The 17676-nt window shown below is 38.3% G+C and overlaps 1 protein-coding gene across 11 annotated transcripts in view; it reads right to left on the bottom strand.

Annotated features, from left to right (window-relative positions):
* Nucleotides 1–17676, bottom strand: part of UBAP2 (ubiquitin associated protein 2) — a 71932-nt gene that overhangs the window by 11475 nt on the left and 42781 nt on the right. For 6 of the 11 annotated variants that reach the window (XM_039704510.1, XM_039704511.1, XM_039704502.1 and 3 more), the window contains exons 7-14: nucleotides 16486–16540; nucleotides 15225–15328; nucleotides 10266–10325; nucleotides 9045–9097; nucleotides 4447–4514; nucleotides 3198–3387; nucleotides 2326–2539; nucleotides 681–952 (exon numbers count right to left, since the gene is read on the bottom strand). In XM_039704510.1, the coding sequence (XP_039560444.1) occupies nucleotides 681–952; nucleotides 2326–2539; nucleotides 3198–3387; nucleotides 4447–4514; nucleotides 9045–9097; nucleotides 10266–10325; nucleotides 15225–15328; nucleotides 16486–16540 (1016 nt within the window). The remainder of the gene's footprint in view (nucleotides 1–680; nucleotides 953–2325; nucleotides 2540–3197; nucleotides 3388–4446; nucleotides 4515–9044; nucleotides 9098–10265; nucleotides 10326–15224; nucleotides 15329–16485; nucleotides 16541–17676) is intronic. The other 5 variants (XM_039704507.1, XM_039704508.1, XM_039704509.1 and 2 more) reach the window with 2 other exon arrangements.

Genomic DNA, 17676 nt, shown 5'->3' with positions numbered 1-17676 from the left:
TATACCAAGATCTTTTCTCTCCTTCTCCCTAGCAATTTACATAAAACATTTACCAAATCAAATCATAGAATCATTAAGGTTGGACAAGAACATTAAGATCAAGTCCAACTACTAAAGCCAGCACTACCAAACCATGTCTCTAAGCACCATGTCTTCATATCTTTCAAACAGTTCCAGGGATGGTAACTCCCTCACTTACCTGGGCAGCCTGCTCCAGTGATTGACAACCTCCTCCGTGATGACATTTTTCCTAATATCCAATTTAAACCTTCCCTAGTGCAACTTGAGGCTGTTTACTCTTGTCTCGTCAGTTGTTACCTTGGAGAAGAGACCAATCTCCACCTGGCTACACCCTCATTTCTAGAGAGTGATCAGGTTTCCCCTGAGCCTCCTTTTCTCCAGGCTGAGCCTCTGCAGCTCTCTCAGCTGTTCCTCTGACCTGTGTTCCAGACCTTCCCCAGCTCTGTTCCCGTCTCTGGACATGCTCCAGCACCTCAACACCTTCCTTGTATTAAGGACCCAAAACTGGACAGAGGATTTGAGGTGCAGCCTCACCCAGTAAGTGCCCACCAGTACAGGGAGACAATTCACTGCCCTGGTCCTGCTGGCTGTGCCACTGCTGACACAAGTTTTTGTGGTTTTTAAGTTTACTAATGACAAGCTATCACTCAATTACTCACCTTGGATGCTGGAGTTATCCTCCTTTTTGGTGGTTTTATCTGTTTCTGATGGGTTTGATGAACAGTCACTGCCTGGTTATCCATAGAGAGGGTGGGGAGCTGTAATATTTTGCTAACAGCTGTAGAGGTGTCTACTGGTGATGGCTCTCGGAGTTTTACTTGGGAGGTGGATGACTCCAGCCCAGGAGGAGGAACAGGAACCACCTGCATTTGTTGCTGTCGCTGTGTCAGCTGGCTCAGAACTGGAGATGGCTCAGGCTGGGATTTAAAGTCTGGTCAGTGTTGGAAAAAAAGAAATACCAAAATTAAAGCACTGAGTTCTACTCTTTATGTTATAATCCAAGTGATGCTTAATAGTTATGATTCTATAGCATTTGCAAGTCTTTTCAGACATCACAGAGGTTTCACATGGACAATAATTGATACATATACTTCAAATAAACAGCTGTGGCCAAGTATTATTTAGTTTTTTCCAAAAATGTGAAAACAAACCTATCTACACAGTCACAATATTATCACACACAAGTCCTCAAAAACTGTTACAGATTATTTTAATCAAACACTTCAAGTTTCACTGTAATTAACTGTGCTCATAAAGTGATCACTTCCAACAGGTAAAGAGTTGTTGAAATTTAGGGGTATTGTGAGTTAGGATTCCCTTCCCCTGCAAAGAAGAAGATAAAAAAAAAATAGGAAGTCTTCTACCATCTCATAATAGCTAAGAATCAAAGAGATGCTGGACATGAATAGGTTTTTTCCCCAGTCTTCCTTTTGATACTTTTTAGATGCTGAAAGCCAAGAGATGACCTAAAGCACTGGTCAACCACCACAGAGACCTCCAGCATCTTCATTGTGAAGGGGTTTTTATTCAGTTGGTGAAGTCCATTAGAAAGCATTAAAATGTATATAATTTTTTTTTTTAATTTCTGCATGTCAAAGATAGTAATTGCCACCAATGGCTGCTTATCTACACATAAACATACACACATGAGAGACACAAGTGAGGATACTGCTAGGAACAACACTACAGGAAAGTTTCTGTCATTCTCACTGTTGCTACTATTTCACCCAGTTACAAGAAAAATTCATACAATTATAAATATACAAAACAAGTAACCCAAACCCTTCACAGCACACTACGGACAGAACAATGAGGCGTGATGCACATTATGAAGAAATTACAAAGTGCTCATTCAAAATTCATGTAATGATTAGAAGAGAGAATTTGGGAAAAAACAAAATACAAGTACACAAATTTACACTCAGCTAAAAGCAGCATAGTAAAATAAAAATAAGTATTTTCCAGTATCTGTTGAAAAACAGTCACCATCGAAGTTCCATGTAAATATTTAAACACACTAAATCAAAGATGTCACTACCTGGAAGGCTCAATAACTTTAAACATGTAATGACATCTAGGGATAGGCTTAAGCTTAACAAAACTTAGTTTATTATACTTGTGATATTCATTGCCAGCAAATAAACATAACACTTAAAATGTTGCAAGTAATTGTATTACTAGGATTAATTTTTTCTAAAAAGTCTTTAATTAATTAAAGCAATTTTAAACTATCATTGGCATTACGGAATCTTACTGGCTAATATAAGGAGAAAAAGAAGAACCAAGAAGTGTTAAAGCACTTACCAAACTGACTAAGGACTGAGGACTGAGTACTAGGTGGCTTTAGATCCCAGGATGATGCAGCAACTGTGCTAGTGGTGGCAGAACTGCTATTAGTTTGTTGAGAGGTAAACTGACCCAACCCTGGTGATTTCAATTGGTCCAAGATTTGGGAACCAGTAGAATTTGACAATTTAGAAGATCTGAGCTCTCCAAAGCCAGAACAAAGAACTGCCGACTACCAAAAGACAAAGAAGAAAAGGGGAAGGAGTGCAGTTAATATTTTAACTAATAATTGAACACAATCATAGGGTCAATGCCTACAGCTGCTGTCTGGCAGCAACTAAAATATTTTCAGACCCAGATTACTAGCAAATGACCAGTAAAAACTTCCACCACTGTAATCACAATAATAATAACTTCTTGAATCTATGCATCTTAAAATATCATAGATTTACTAATAGTTGGACCAATTTTCAGAGAATAAACACCTCATCTCACACTCTCAAAAATGACTCAGAAATAGGCATGCTTCCACAGAAGCAGTTGAATATGTGCTTGGAAATAATGCATCCATTTTCTGGTCTGGAACTCTTAACTATAAACAAATTATTTTATCCTGCATCAGCAAGCATTGAGCACATCTGCTCTCTAATCAAAAATTAATATAACTACTTCATGTAAATGCATAAATAACCAACCAGCAAAATGAATAAAGTAATTGGGGGGGGGGAGGGCACTGAAAGGAAAGAAAGATATTCTTAATTTTCATTTTTCAGCAAATACCAAAACATCTCATGAAATGACCAGCACCGCAAAAGCTGTTTAACCCAAAATATTTACTCATGAACAACATTTAGAAAAGAAAATATTTAGAAAGCATAAGGTAGTTTTACCAGACTTTGAGGAGAATAAGAGTTTACAGCACTGGAGCTGCCTGTTCCTGATGCCATCTGGGTGCTGTGCTGAGAATTTGTGAATACTAAGGCTTGGCCAAAGGTCTGCTGCTGGGGAGACTCAAATGAGTTGCCTTCTGTCTCTTGGGTAGATGTCACTGGCTTTTGAAGCAGTGTCACCAAATCAATGCTGTAAGACAAAGTGAAACTTGGCTGGAATGAACACAGTGATTAAACTTCACTAACACTGGGGAAAGCACTAGCAATACTAAAGCTGCCATCCCAGCAACAGAATTATTACTGATTAGCAGTCTTTTCAAATGTTTTTTTGTCTATCATACAAAAGATAGAGAAGGGAACTTTTTACTAGTAAGTAACAAACAAAAAAATCCCACCCCAATTTGAGTGGATGAACTAAAACATAATCTGAGAGACATCCACTGGAAAAACAGAAAAAAAACACATGAATATACTACCTTTAAGAAATAAATATAAATTATATACCACGTGACACCATGTCTCATGCAAATCACATCCATATTATACGGAAAATTTTTCTGCAGTACAGCAGAAACAGGGCATTTGGAACCATTGGCCTATCTAGTTTTCAGATCTCATGCTATCCAACTACCAAAGCCTTCACCACTATCTTTAACGTGCTCTCCAGGAACATGAAGCTAATGGAAGCAGCTGATTCCTCATCATCACCAGCAAGGCATTTGAAGACAAAGGCAAGCAAACGAAGGCAGCAACTGACCTATTTTTGGTTCTTGATCTTAACCCTCTATCATCAGTAAAGGCTTGTAACTGTGATGTTCACCAGGAAATTCACCTTTTGTCAATGCAAGCTTTCATTTAACACATCTGTCAAAGCACTACATTGTGAATACTTTCTGCATCTACAAAGACAGGCTTTCCATTTTCTGGACACTAAAGTCAGAGGTTCCTTTTCAACAGCAAAAAAATTTTTCTTCCCTGCTACTTTTCTTCCTGCCTGTAAGCAGTCCTGATGCAGAAGATGTGTTATGCTCACACATTTGGTAAGTTTGTCTCCACTTTCCCAGTCAAAAACATGTAACTCAGGAAGTCACAGAAACAACAATTTGCAAGCAGAGCTTTTTCAATTTTTACATGAGTTTGACCAATCTCTGACAGAGATTTTATTCAATATTTTATGTGTGCAAGCTAACATTGCTTAATCAAGGAGAAGGTTTTTAAAGTATAGGGAAAACATGAAAGAAGAGCTTACCTTTGCCCAGGAGTCACATGATTTTCAGCTGGAACAGAAGATGCAGTGAAGACTTTCGTTTCAGAAAGCTGAAAAAGAGATGGGGGAAGAATTTCATATGGTCACATTTCCCTCCTGCAACATCTGCAGAAATTCCATTTTGGTCATGCATTTTCAAGATAAAAGTAAAGACAAACTACCATTACAAACAGCTGATCTGAAGCTCTGCTTAAAAAGACAAAAACATCTAGTCAAACTTCAGTAAAATCTTCTCCACAGAATCAAGTACCTATTTAATTAGAGGGTTGGGTTAGGAAATTTGACCTACTGACAACAGCATAGAACTGTATACCAATGTAACTACCTCAGCTTGGGAAACAGTTTAACTGAAACACACCAGTAGAAAGTAATTAATGTGACAGCCATTCTACCGACATCGTGCAGACAATTTATGACACTACAGAGCAACTCTGACAAATCTTGTTGCACAAGGGTATCACATTGCACTGCTCCCACTCATTCCATGTATCCTTGCATCTGACATTCCAGCTCCCACCACCAGCAGCACCCACCAGAGGCAGGTAAGTACAGGTAAGTTCAGTGAACCAGCATTCATGGTTCCTTCTTGGCAGCTCTGTTAGGAGAGGCAATGACTCTTTAACTGAATGCTCTGAGAGCTCGAGATGGGAAACTGTAATAAAGCGAGAGCCATGCTGACGCTCAGGGAACAAGTCAGACCATCCACAGAGGAAAGCTGCACTAGTTTCACCAGGCTGTTACAATACAGAGACAGACTTGCACAGGCACCTGGAGAAGCAGAGCTGGTTGGGACTATGGGGGAAAACAGGTTTTTTGGGTTTTTTTCTTGCCACATGGTTAGATTTCTAACATTTTTTCTCCTTTAAAAAGTAGTAGTTGAACATCTACAACAGCAACTTCCTAGGGCTAATTTCTATTGACAGGAGTACTTGCAAACTAGAATAGATCTTAAGCCAGTACAGGTTAGGTTTAGCGAGACAGAGCTATGCAAGTACAATGTTCGTATTTTAAATTTATTTTTTTAAAAATCATCCTTCATTCCTTTAGTAGCCTTGTCTTTGACTGAAGAATAATTGAACTATGCAAAAGAATACCTTTAGAATGTGCCATTTGATACAGCTCTGTAAAGAATGATACATTTTTAACTGCATACATTTCTAGCAGTTTTAAGGACATCATGGGCCCGAGCCGATTTAATTTGCCATCCCACAGGCACCTCTACTGAGAGCATATGTCCCCGAATCTGGACATCTGACAGGGGTCTCCAATAAAACACTGTTGATTTAAGAAGGGCACAGAAGAGCTGACTGGCAGCAAATCACCACTCAGAGGCAGAGTAGAGGTATCTCACATACTCTCACAGCACCCTCTTGCAAGAAGCACATGAGACCATGAAGATATCAGTCCTAACACAGTTCCTCCCTCCATTTCTTCCCCCCACCCTTGCTGCCAACACAATGCACTTTAATCCCTCATTTCTGGATCACTTGTCCTAAGATGAATGCTGACAGTCCACAACTCTGTGTACTGACCAAAACAAAGAAAGAACATTCCACTTAAGTACATTTCAGTTAAAAAGGCTGTTCCTCTATTGTTCAGCACTTTCCTCACTATGTATTTTATTTTAGATCAATGCATACTGTACTTTCTGGGCTATTATTATATTCCTGCATTACATGGCACAAGGAGGTCAGCTAATGACACAAGCAGCACTCTATGGTCTGCAATCCCTTGGTTAAATATTAAATTCTTTTTAATGTCAACAGTTTCTTACACTCACATAATCCAGGAAAAGACTAACCATGGACAAACACTGATGAAATTCAGCAAATTAAGGAGACTGAGGATGCTTGTGACAATGCAAATGCATGCTTGACGTGTGAGAGAATAAATGTTCTCTGTAGATGAACCAGCATGCAAACAGAAGTCACCAGCTACCAGCTCAGTTACATTGAGATTTACACTACAACCTGTGGCAAACTCATTGCCAAAAGGTCCAATCAAGTACTTAATTCAGTACTCTGCAGGGATTATGGCAATTGTCAAAACACATATTTCGTGCTGTGGCAGCTGAAAAGTTTTATTACCAAATGTATTTAGTATTTCTCAGAAGTAGTATTTTCAGCTCCCAATCAAGCCATTATGCTTGCTGCACACTACACTCACAAATCGTTCACTGAGGCTCTGGAATTTCCCCAGAACTGAACGAATGGTTGTGAGCCATTTGTCAGTGTTGGCCTCACAGGGGTATGTCCTCCATCTGCAGTGAAATGCCCCTGCTTTCCAGCTCCTGTTCCTATGATAAAATCATTCTCCAATCACCATACAGACAATGCACTTGACAACTAGCTATCGGCTCCTAAAGAAATACAGGAATGGTGAGGAGAAGAGGAAAATATACTTCAGCATCCTCACAAAAATTCAACATCAACAAGTCAGAAATTTTAAAAAAGCTTATTACTGTTTTGGTATGATGTAGTGAGGGTAAAGAAATTGAAACAACTTCTCATGCTGCTTCCTGGTAAATAAACCACTCTCAACAAAACACACTCTTTTTTTTCCCTTTCCTTTTTAAACAAAGTGCAGTTGTGGTTTCAAATAAAAACTAGCATTACCAACACTTTACAGAAAATGTTTGCCATTACCCACTTTCCAGCAATTTGTATTTATTCTATTTCTTTCCTTTGGAATAGTTACTATCATTAAACTTTACCTTCTTTTAAGAACAAAATCCAGAGCCTCCTAAAGTACCTCAATATTTGTCTAGTCCTTCATTGTTAAAGTCCTGAATATCCCTTTAACAAAACACAACCTCCTATTTTCACTGCAAGAAGTTTCCGTTCTATTTAATAGCACCTTGACAACCTATTATACTTGCTTAATACTCACTGCAAGAGATAAGGACCAGACAGGACTATTAGGTCACAAAGACCTAATTGTTCTTGGGTCAAATAATGTTAAATGTCACTCACTTGCTTATAACTTGTATCTGACTAGAGAACACATTTAAACAGAAATATTCTTTAGAAAAACACCTGGTCTCTCCCTGCAGTCAGTAAATATATCAGCTTTCTTGGTTCTTTTAATCAATAGTCATACCACTAGAACTGTTTGTTACACACTTAAATGCATGGATCCATTTTCCAGACACAGGTTCCTACCACACCTCTGTGAGAGTAAAACCAGAGTCCACCATATGCTCCTAAAGTAACCCTTTCAGATTCCTTAAACTAAAATCTCCCTTCTCAAGGATCTTTTATCAGACATTTCAGCTACAATACACAATTTTTCATCTGTAAAAGCAATGAGGAATTTGATTTGGTACTTAAGAATCAAATTCAGGAGCATCCACATACAGAAACATAACTCAAGAATGACTAAGAGATGGGGAAGAGTGCCAACAGGCAAAAATACTACAATAGGAAATTTTTTAATACACCATCAGCTCATGCTGAGCTGTTGTTTTTCCATCATCCACTACAATCCTGAAAACTTTTGAGTTGATGCTTTCCAGACACCAGGCTCTCATTCTGAAGGTGTGTATTTATTCCCATAAAACAAATGCATACTTGGCTAAATAAAAGTATTTTTCATTGGAACTGTTCAAGTCTTGCAGAGGTCCAAATCTCGCCACACGACTGGCTTACTTTCAAATGCTATTCCAATACCTTCTGTATTTTACAAAAATTTTATTCAGCAATTACTTTAGTTTTACTTCCCAATCATTGATCAAGGCACTAGTTGGCATCTGGCCCCAGACTGGGAGGACTAATAGCCTTCCTACAAAAGCCCATATTCAATAAGGGTCCTACTGTAACAGATTTGCCAAAATTTGCAAGGCAGATTTCAATACACTAAAATGTTTTGTAACAGAATGCAATTATTTTTAGAACACAAGATATAACATATTTTTCCCTTTTTTTTGTTGTGCATGTTTTGGGCTAATGTATCTGCATCTTGACATTTCATTCACTATTTCTGAATATTAGCTAACAAATAACTTTCTTCTCGTTTATAAGGATTTTTACATGATCTAAAATGAATAAAAATTAACAATGAGCTAGAGATTTCAAAATTAATTTGCAAATTATTCAGCTCTAGTAACTAATTAAAACAAATTCTATCCGTAGTAAGCATTGTTCAACACCCTTCCCTACCAAGAAACGCTGTATTGTATCAGCATCAAACAGGGGTGAGAATACCCCATAGATTTCCACCATTTTTAGCCCTTAGTCCACCTTTAGCACACACTGAGGAAACAAAGACAGGTCTAAAATATGTCAGCTTTTGATATGAAAATCCTAGGAATTTAAGAATTTCTTTCAATTCTCTCAAAATATAGATCCCTATCATTAGGTAAGGATGGAGTTTCCATATCAGTTACATGCAACATTCACACATTTCCAGGACAAACACCGACATTCCACCTTGCAGGAGGTGGCAAAAGGGATGACTTATTTTCACTCTACAGAAAATAAACTTGAAATAATGGGTTACTTCAAATATTTAGTTTCTGAAAACAACACAAACTCTTTAGAGAATAAATAATCAATTGGTATATCCAGCCAGTTTGGACTTACATCTTCATTCCAGTCTTCTGCTGTCCATTCTTCTATTGAGTTCTTCCATGCTCCTATTAAAATAGAGAAAGAAAGAAAGAAGGTACAAATTAAAGGCACAACACTGTGTTTCAATCCTTCTGCTTTACAACACAAAGCAAGGAGACGGAAGTTGGAAACATATTTGGAAACATGGTTGGAAGCTCTAGGAAACTGGTCTGCAGAATTAAAATTTTGGGAGGGAAACACCACCACTCCTCCCCCTTGCCCCTGATTTCTGATTTCAGCAATTTCTTAGTCACGTTGGTACTGGACTCAACTTGCATGAACACACATCTGCATCCAGTGATCAATCCCAAACATTGGAAGAACTTCCTCCTATGGGTCCAACGGCAGTGAGAGGTTACTCAACCCTCCCACAGGATCCTTTAGTTTCACACACAAATTCATACAGAACAAAACACAATCACCAACACCTGCTCCAAGACCCACAATCCTACTTTCAACACATTCAATTTCAAGACCCAAGCTATGCCTGTGGAGACTACTTTCCAACCTGTTAATTCACTCCTCAGAGTAGCACAACTCCAATTCCTTCCCCTGAGAGAGTAATTTATTTTAGAACATAAATAATTCTTACAATGGTAACAGGATAGTCTTGAAATTTCCACTGTAGTAAAAAAACACTTCCTGTAACTTGTGGCAGACTGGATTTGGCAAACTCTGGAGTACAGTGAAGCATGCACAAATAGGAAAATGAAAGAAACCAACCCTATGGATGCAAAAACCCAACCCCTTCTATAGGAAACAGCAGGTACAGACATGCAAGATCAATAAAGGGACTGTAGGCCTTGACCACTGGCAGCAGTACAAGGAAGGTTATTCCAACAACAACCAGAGCCTTTGTGTAAACTGTGCAACCATGAGCAAAGAAAACACCAGCACCAAAGGCAGTGCCACCAGCACCCTGGATCAAGTACAAAGCAAAGAGACTGCTGCTTCAATCATCTCCTTTCATTTAACCAGGAAGTGGTCTGAGACACATTAATTCAGAAACAAGCCCCCCAAAGACAGTGTCAAAGCCACCTGGTACTAATGCCAGAGGAGCATTGGTGCTTCCTCTCGTACCCCATGACACCACAGTGGTTTTGGCAGACGAGAGTTGAGCGGCGCCAGTCCTGTCAGGCAAACAGGATGACCATGGAGGTTACACACAGTGGGGGGAAGAGAGGGGAACTATACCTTGGAATCCAAAATTATTGGGCAGGTCCTGAGCAAGGTAACATCCGCTCTGTGTGGGCTCTGTGGAGCAATACAGAGTTGCCTGAAACATCTCATGCTCACATTTCAGCAAAAGGCCCCTACCCAGGGAGGATGTTTTTATGAATAACCATATCCTGTAGCAAAACTATTACAATGCCTCAAATTTCTAGAGTAATCCACACATTTCTACAGAAATTTTGAAAAGGAGGAAAAGCCCAATGATCAGCAGCTTTTAGAGGAACTGTTGATTTTCTTTCCCTTCCCCTCACCAGCACAGAATCCCTTCCCCAGTATTTCTTCTTTGAAGAAGAAATCAAAGTATTTGCCCTATTTGTATTTATCTGTATAAGCCAGTGCCAAGGTCTCTCTCTAGAAACAAGCCTTGCACTGACAACAGAACATGAAAACAGAGCTCAGAGTCTGATAAAACAAACACTAAAAAAGCGCAGGTACATTAAGTCAGACTCTAGCATATTTTCTATCACATTTTGGGAGACCAAACCTACTTGAAATAATACTTGTGATGTTTTCCTGACATTAAATTTAAAAAACTGTCTGTTGTTCCCTCTTAAAAAACTAGTCCTGAGGCTTTATTCTTTTAAATACTGTGTACAGGCTTTCACCTTTTTATTAGTTTACCCAGGCTGCCAAGTTTTTGCTAGTGTCATTTATTAACAACTCTTCCTTCCCAACTCAATCATTCCACTCTCAGTTTTTTTCAGTACTCTTCTCTGCACTGAATCCAGCTTCTGAATGTCTTCCTCCTATTAATGGGATTTCTAAGTCAGAACTTGCCACAGGTGCATCAATTTCTTTTTAGTCCAAAATCCACCTTGGTGTTACTGCAACTCATGCATCTCTTCCCAATCTTTCCCACAGGCCTTGCAAAGCATCACACTTCAAGAATTTTCTGTTTTCCATCAAAATTATGTTTTGTGTTTTCTAGGATCCTTGTCATACAAGCTTCAACCTAGGTGGTTATTTGTGATCCTTTCCTCTTTTTCTTTGTAACAAGTTCAGTTTACAAAGTTATTAAGCCAATAAAAACAGAATACATATTTTGATGAGTCTTCAGCTATGTTCCTACAATTATCCTCTCTCCCTGTCACACTCCTTAATTTTTTACCCCTTCTTTGAATAATCATTGATATTAGCCCCGAAATAAATTTAACTTGGTCTATGCCAAACTTATGTACTAGATCTTTCCTTCTGGATTTGCATTCTAGAAAGACTTGAAGGTTTCCTTCTCACTTTTACAGCAGATATTGAAAAAAAAACCCAAAACCACCGAAACACAAAACTCCCTCCCAAAAACAGAAACCCAAACACCTACTTCCTTGTACCTTCCAAGGAACACAACTGTCCCTCTTGAAAGTTACTCTATAATTTATTTTTTATTTCTCATCATTCTTAAGTTTCAGAGTAATTTAAGACTGTTCATAACTAAGGTGACAAAGGTAACATGAAACCTGTGAAACTCTATCAAATTAGAGATGTGAGTAAATTACCAGAACACAAGGCCATTTTTACAATCAACTTTGAGAAGTGAGCACCTCCAATATAATTTATATATAAGAACTGCTGTGACTTGTACTCATTTTCTCTCACTGCCCTGTACATTATGAAAAAGGTAAGAGAGAAATTATGCTGCTCAAGTTTATTTCCTTTTGGAGGAGAACTGGTAATTTTGTTTCTCTTCATCTGTTCCTTCTCTTTGCCTTTCATCTGCACATTATTTTTATATAAATTAGGATGCAGGAAAACTGATGCTGTAATATTTGTGATACAATTAGATATAACATTATGAACTATTAAAGACTTGCCCTTCAGTCTATATTTCAGCCAACACTAAATTTTACCTTCACAGAATCAGCTAGCTTTTCTACTGGATTACACAATGGTGCACTCAGAAACACTATTCAAGTTATCATGAGGCCTCTGGTATCTGCAATAATTCAGGGCATGAGGCTCTAGAGCACTTTCAGAGTACACATGACAGAAACTACATTTTGAAAACAAATATGTATTTATCTTTTAAGAAAATATTCATTTCCCCAACAGGGCTAAAGAAAGAAATACTTAGTACATAACTCAGAATGTCATAAAGAGTTACATCTCTAGAAAACATTTTGGTAAGCAAAGATCTCTTATTTCTCTAGGCAGTTGCCCATTTATCACCTCTTTAATGTAACTGTAGATGAAAGACACTAGTTTTCCAAGTAGATAGCATAAGCTAATATTTTTTACCTTCTTTTTAGATGAAATAAGAAATGGAACTGGGTAATGAGGAATAAAGAGACTTTCCTGTCTTTCCTGTATAAACTCTTACCTGACATCTATAAAGTCCACTGCAAGCTTTATAGTTTTCTATACACATATAGTTCCCACATTCAAAGCTTTAGTTGACTCCCCACTGGGATCTTAACTGGGTCATTGATTTGTAATTAACAAAACAGCACTGTAAATTTAGGGGGCAAACCTGAAAATTAATATTTGGTATTAACAAGTCAATTCATGCTCAACTTTATGCAACGTACTTCACACAGCACTGCTTCCTTGTTCCTTCCCAGTAGTCTCTTCTGCTGTAAAATTACCACCCCAGCTGCAGCTTCCTCTAAAAACCCTCAAGATGCTTTCCATCAAAAGGCTGACAGTGCTACCCACTTGGACAACTGATGATTCAATTTTAAAGCCTGTTCTTTCTGAATCTTTCTGATTCCTTTTGGCCCAGAGACTTCTTTCGGACATTCCTAGAGCTTGTCTACAAAACCATAAAAGAAAGCATTCTTTAGAGACATTTGTGTTTTGTCACTTATTGTACCTTTTTCATCTGAAAGTAAATTAAGATTAGCAACAAAAAGGTACTTAGCCCAACAATAACATTCACATTTACCTAGTTTTCTTTAATTTTCCACCAACCAAGTAATTTTGCAGGATCTCCCTCACAATGACACCCACATTCATACTTCAAAGATTCATTCATCTGACAAGGCCAGCGAAAATTCCCTAATGCCTTCTCACACCTTCTTCCTACAAGGTTTCCCAAATTTCCATGCATGGCGTAAGCCGTGTTATTGAAGTCCAGTGTGGTTGCTGGTGACATGTGCACAGCAAGAATGCGCTTGGCATCCAAACAGAAATTCCACACATCAAAATTCTGAATTTCCACCACTCTGTCAGCAGCACACCTCTCATGATGACACATTCATACTGTTAGAGGGATCTGTTTACCCACACCAAATTACTCTTATTCTTAGGCACATTTCTTCCACTACTTAAAAGTGAGTAAGAAGGACAAGGAGGTTCTGCCTCTGCCTACAAGGCCAGAGGCTGCTGTAACAGAGGCACACGGAGGCTACTCTGAGTTAGTAGGGAGGGTCTCAGAACACCTGAGTTCATTTTGGAAGTAGAGCACAAGTTGTAAGCTATACCCTTACAACTATAATCAGCAGTAAGAAACCAGTGATTCTCTCCCTCTGATCCAATCTCCTAGTACCTTTCTTGCAGAGGTTTCTTTACTCAGTTAACCTCATAGCTTCTGCACCGCCTGTGGTAACATACCCTGTCCCTTGCTAACAGGTAGCAAACAATAACATAAGAACCCCCAAAGGAATTATCAATACATTAGGTATCTTCCTTACTTGAAAAACTAACATGAGTGAAAACAAAAGATGTATTTCTGTTTGTGCTACAGCACCAAGTAATATAAGAAGTAATTCCTTAGAGAGATACCATATTTGGCAAGAATGCTCCCATTATCAACCACTAATATACTCAAAACCGCTCTTCCATACTGGTTCAGAAGGCAGTCAGAGTGACAAGACAGCTGCTTAATAAGCCTCCCTGAACTTTGAGCCTGTTGTTGTCTTCTCTAGTTAAGTAGAAAATGGCTTGTAAGACATTTAGAAAGCTGCATCTCAAGTGGCTCACAGCAGAGCTCAACAGAGCACATTGTGCCCTTCAGGATCAGCTTCCACACTTGACGCAGGAGTTGAAAAATCACCTGAGTAGGCTTCACCAATGAAGAGATCAGAAGAGTTATCCATTGCTGCAGTTAAAAGAAATACACTCAGTGGCTCCCAGGTGAGGACAAAAACATACATGACGTTCTCCATTCTAACACACAGTTTACATTGCCTTCATCTCCTACTGCAGAACACAGGAAGCAGCAAGGTATCTTATTTTTCCCATCACAGATAAGCAGGCCACCCTCATTTCTGAATCACTGCCAAATGGTTCCTTTCCAAACTATGTCAGTCTCTCGTCTTTAGCTGGAAGTGTGTACTTCTCACTTGAAACTTCATACGGAAACACACATCTGCCTTGATCTTCAGACAGGTTAATGGATTTTTGGCTTCAATTCAAGTGCCTACTTGTGGTTTAGTTAATAATTTTTCTCTTCAGAAGTCGCAGATCTTGGAACTCTCCTCCATCCACAGACTCACATCCTTACATTTCTGCATTGTGCAGATGGGGCTTCCAAAGCCATCCCAGTGTCACTGAGTGAATTCATCCTTGTAAACATTTTATTTTCTTTTTCTTCTTAGATATTCACATCCCATGCCCAAAGCCTGTGGACCAATCAATTCTAGGAGGACTTATGCTCCTTAACTACAACTGGTGAGATCTTAAGCACTATTAAGATATCTAAACACTTACATACAAGGTTCTTCCAGTGACTCTTCAAATTCCTTTGTCCCTCAAGGGTTTATTGGTACTACAACAAAAGAATTGCAAAATGCCTCCCTTGATTCTCACCAGAGAGACATTCAGGCTCTGCACATCAGCAGCAGCTAAACTTAAAAATCATCTAATATCTGTGTCACAAGAGATGTATACAAATTTTCAAAAATTAACTGAACTCTAACAGAATGGCTATTTTAGCTGCAGTATGCTACAGATCTTCATTCCAATCCTTCCACTTCTTGAAGATCTTACCAGTTCCATCATCTGCATCATTCTGACCAGTCTCCCAGATCTCTGACTTTGTCCCAAAGCCATCAGTGGCAGAAGACTCCGAATAGTCTGCAGGATTAAATGTCCTAGAGTTTTGAAAGTTAAGAAATGGAAGAGAACACATGGGTCATTCAGTGAGCATAAGTGTCATAATTTTTAGCTGACGTTGTATTAGACTTAACATCTTGATTTCCCCATAAGTTATCTTGACAGCTTTTAGTTTTAAAAAAAATTCTTCTATGATCAGAAAGAGATAAAAAGGGAGAAAAGAGAGTAGAGAAAAAAGCTAAGAGACTGGTAAACAAAATTCCTGTAGAGACAATCAAATAAATTCCTGAAAAAACAGTTAACAGCATCCCAATTCCTCCCAGTGTTATAAAGCATTAGTTTATACAAACAACATTAAGACTCTCTCAACAGGTAAGTTTTTCAGCAGGTGGCTGACTGATAAGTGACCAGTATCATGTCCTTTCAGAGCACCAGTAAGATTATTTCAAAGTGCTCTGCTGACACCGATTCCAAAAATACACAGACGCAGCTAAAAGGTAAAAAAGCATTATTGAAGAAAAGCCTCTTTTCAGGTCATCATCTGCAAGTATGAACAAGAAGAATTATTAGAGAGGTAGAACAGGACTCCAGTTCATCATGACATTACTGATGTTGCATGAAGTGTCATTAAAGGCAAACACTGAGTGAACGTAGTGGAGGATACATTTCTATAATCCAAGTTATTCCAACAAAATTGAGAGCAAGCTTTTAACCTGCTGAATAACTTCTTCTGAATCTGTTTTAAGGTCCATATGAGTCCAAACAGCTAAAGCATGAAACCTCCAAAACAGAACAAAGTTTAGAATTGCCACTTTCAAGTTTTATATATGTTCACTGTACATTCTACATTACACTGAAATAAATCTGGTTTAAAATTTACCTAAGACTGTATGTAGCACACAACTTTAAGACTCCAAAGCACTATGTGGCTGCTACTGATAGCAGGTATGGCTGTCCAAGTTTGAGATATTAACACTGAACAGACATACATTAGGATTCTACAGGTGTGCCTAGTTAGAAACACTAGCTTAAGACAAAAATATTCCATTCATCACCTAAGAGATTTTTCAATTTTTGCATCTATATTAGTTTATCAAACATACAGTAATATCCATACATACGGTGGCAACATTGTCAATAAATACTGCCACTGTGTTTGATCCTTGCCAAAATCTGTGCTCTGCATGTTTCTTACCCCATGCCTTGGGCTGAAAACCTCCCCGCTCCTCTCCCTCTGCCACGTCCAAACCCTAGGAGAGAAAACACCATTTAACAGCAACAGCAGAGGAGCCACCAGTCACTAGTCGGTCACATTAAAGAACGCCACAGTTGAACAAAACTACCATAGTTGAAGTTAAATATAATTTACTTCCCAAATTCCCACACCAAATTTGCTTCCCTAACGCACTCAAATAAGCCTTGGTTCATCTAAGATCCCACATTTCAGTAGGATCTTCAATTATCTGCCATCTTTTCTGTGTCTCATGAAGTAGCTCCAAATGCCATTAAAAGAAATTACCTAAACAATCATCCCAAACACTATTGCAAACTTATCAGACATCGTTCAAAGTTTTTTCTGCATTGTTTCATTCTTGCCTAAGATGCTCTAAAATCCCAGCCTCCATGAGTATCCCGATTTCTCAAGCAATTCTCTGTCACTCCTTATCTGTGAGGAAAAAGTTGAAATACTCCATTTGTTTCCTTCTCTGACTTTGACCACCTGTCCACCCTCCTGTGCTTTTGCCAGTCAGTCTCTGATCACACATTCCTTCTGCCTCACCCTTCTTCACAGTTACTGACAGGAAAATACCTAAATTAAATAACTCATCTTCCTTGTTATCATCCACTAAAATATTTATTTGTTTTAACAAAAACAAGTATTTGTTTTCTCAAATTTTGATTACCAGCCTCAGTTTATGAGCTTCTTGATACAATTAATAGCTTAACTTTTGCAAACGCTATATTGTCAACAAGGCATGAAAAATTTTGTGCTAGAATACAACAATACACAAAGCACATGTCTACAAAAAGGGTTACCAAATATTTCTTATATGCAATATATTTGTGCATAGATTTCTTTCCCCACCTTTTTAGGGGTTTTATGTAAGGCTTACTCAGTTTGTTCAGATTTTTTGGAGGACGAGTAAGAATATTATTTTGTATTACAAGAACAGAAGAAGGTCAAGAGCTGCACTCAGAGAACAAAAACAATGTTTATTTTAATGACAAAATTATGTGGCAATTATAAGTCACCAAGCAACTGCAAATTTACCAGAGTACACAAAAATTATAATCCTAAATCCCCAAAACACTGATGCGCATAGATCAGAACTACCCATGATGGCATGCTCAAAGCTGGATCAGAATTACTTCTTACTTTAATTGG

This window comes from Passer montanus, unplaced genomic scaffold (assembly GCF_014805655.1).
Source record: "Passer montanus isolate IOZ18808 unplaced genomic scaffold, ASM1480565v1 scaffold176, whole genome shotgun sequence".
Classification (NCBI taxonomy): domain Eukaryota; kingdom Metazoa; phylum Chordata; class Aves; order Passeriformes; family Passeridae; genus Passer; species Passer montanus.
The sequence above is the reverse complement of the archived record's forward strand: the minus strand, read 5'-3'. Positions and strand labels throughout refer to the sequence as shown.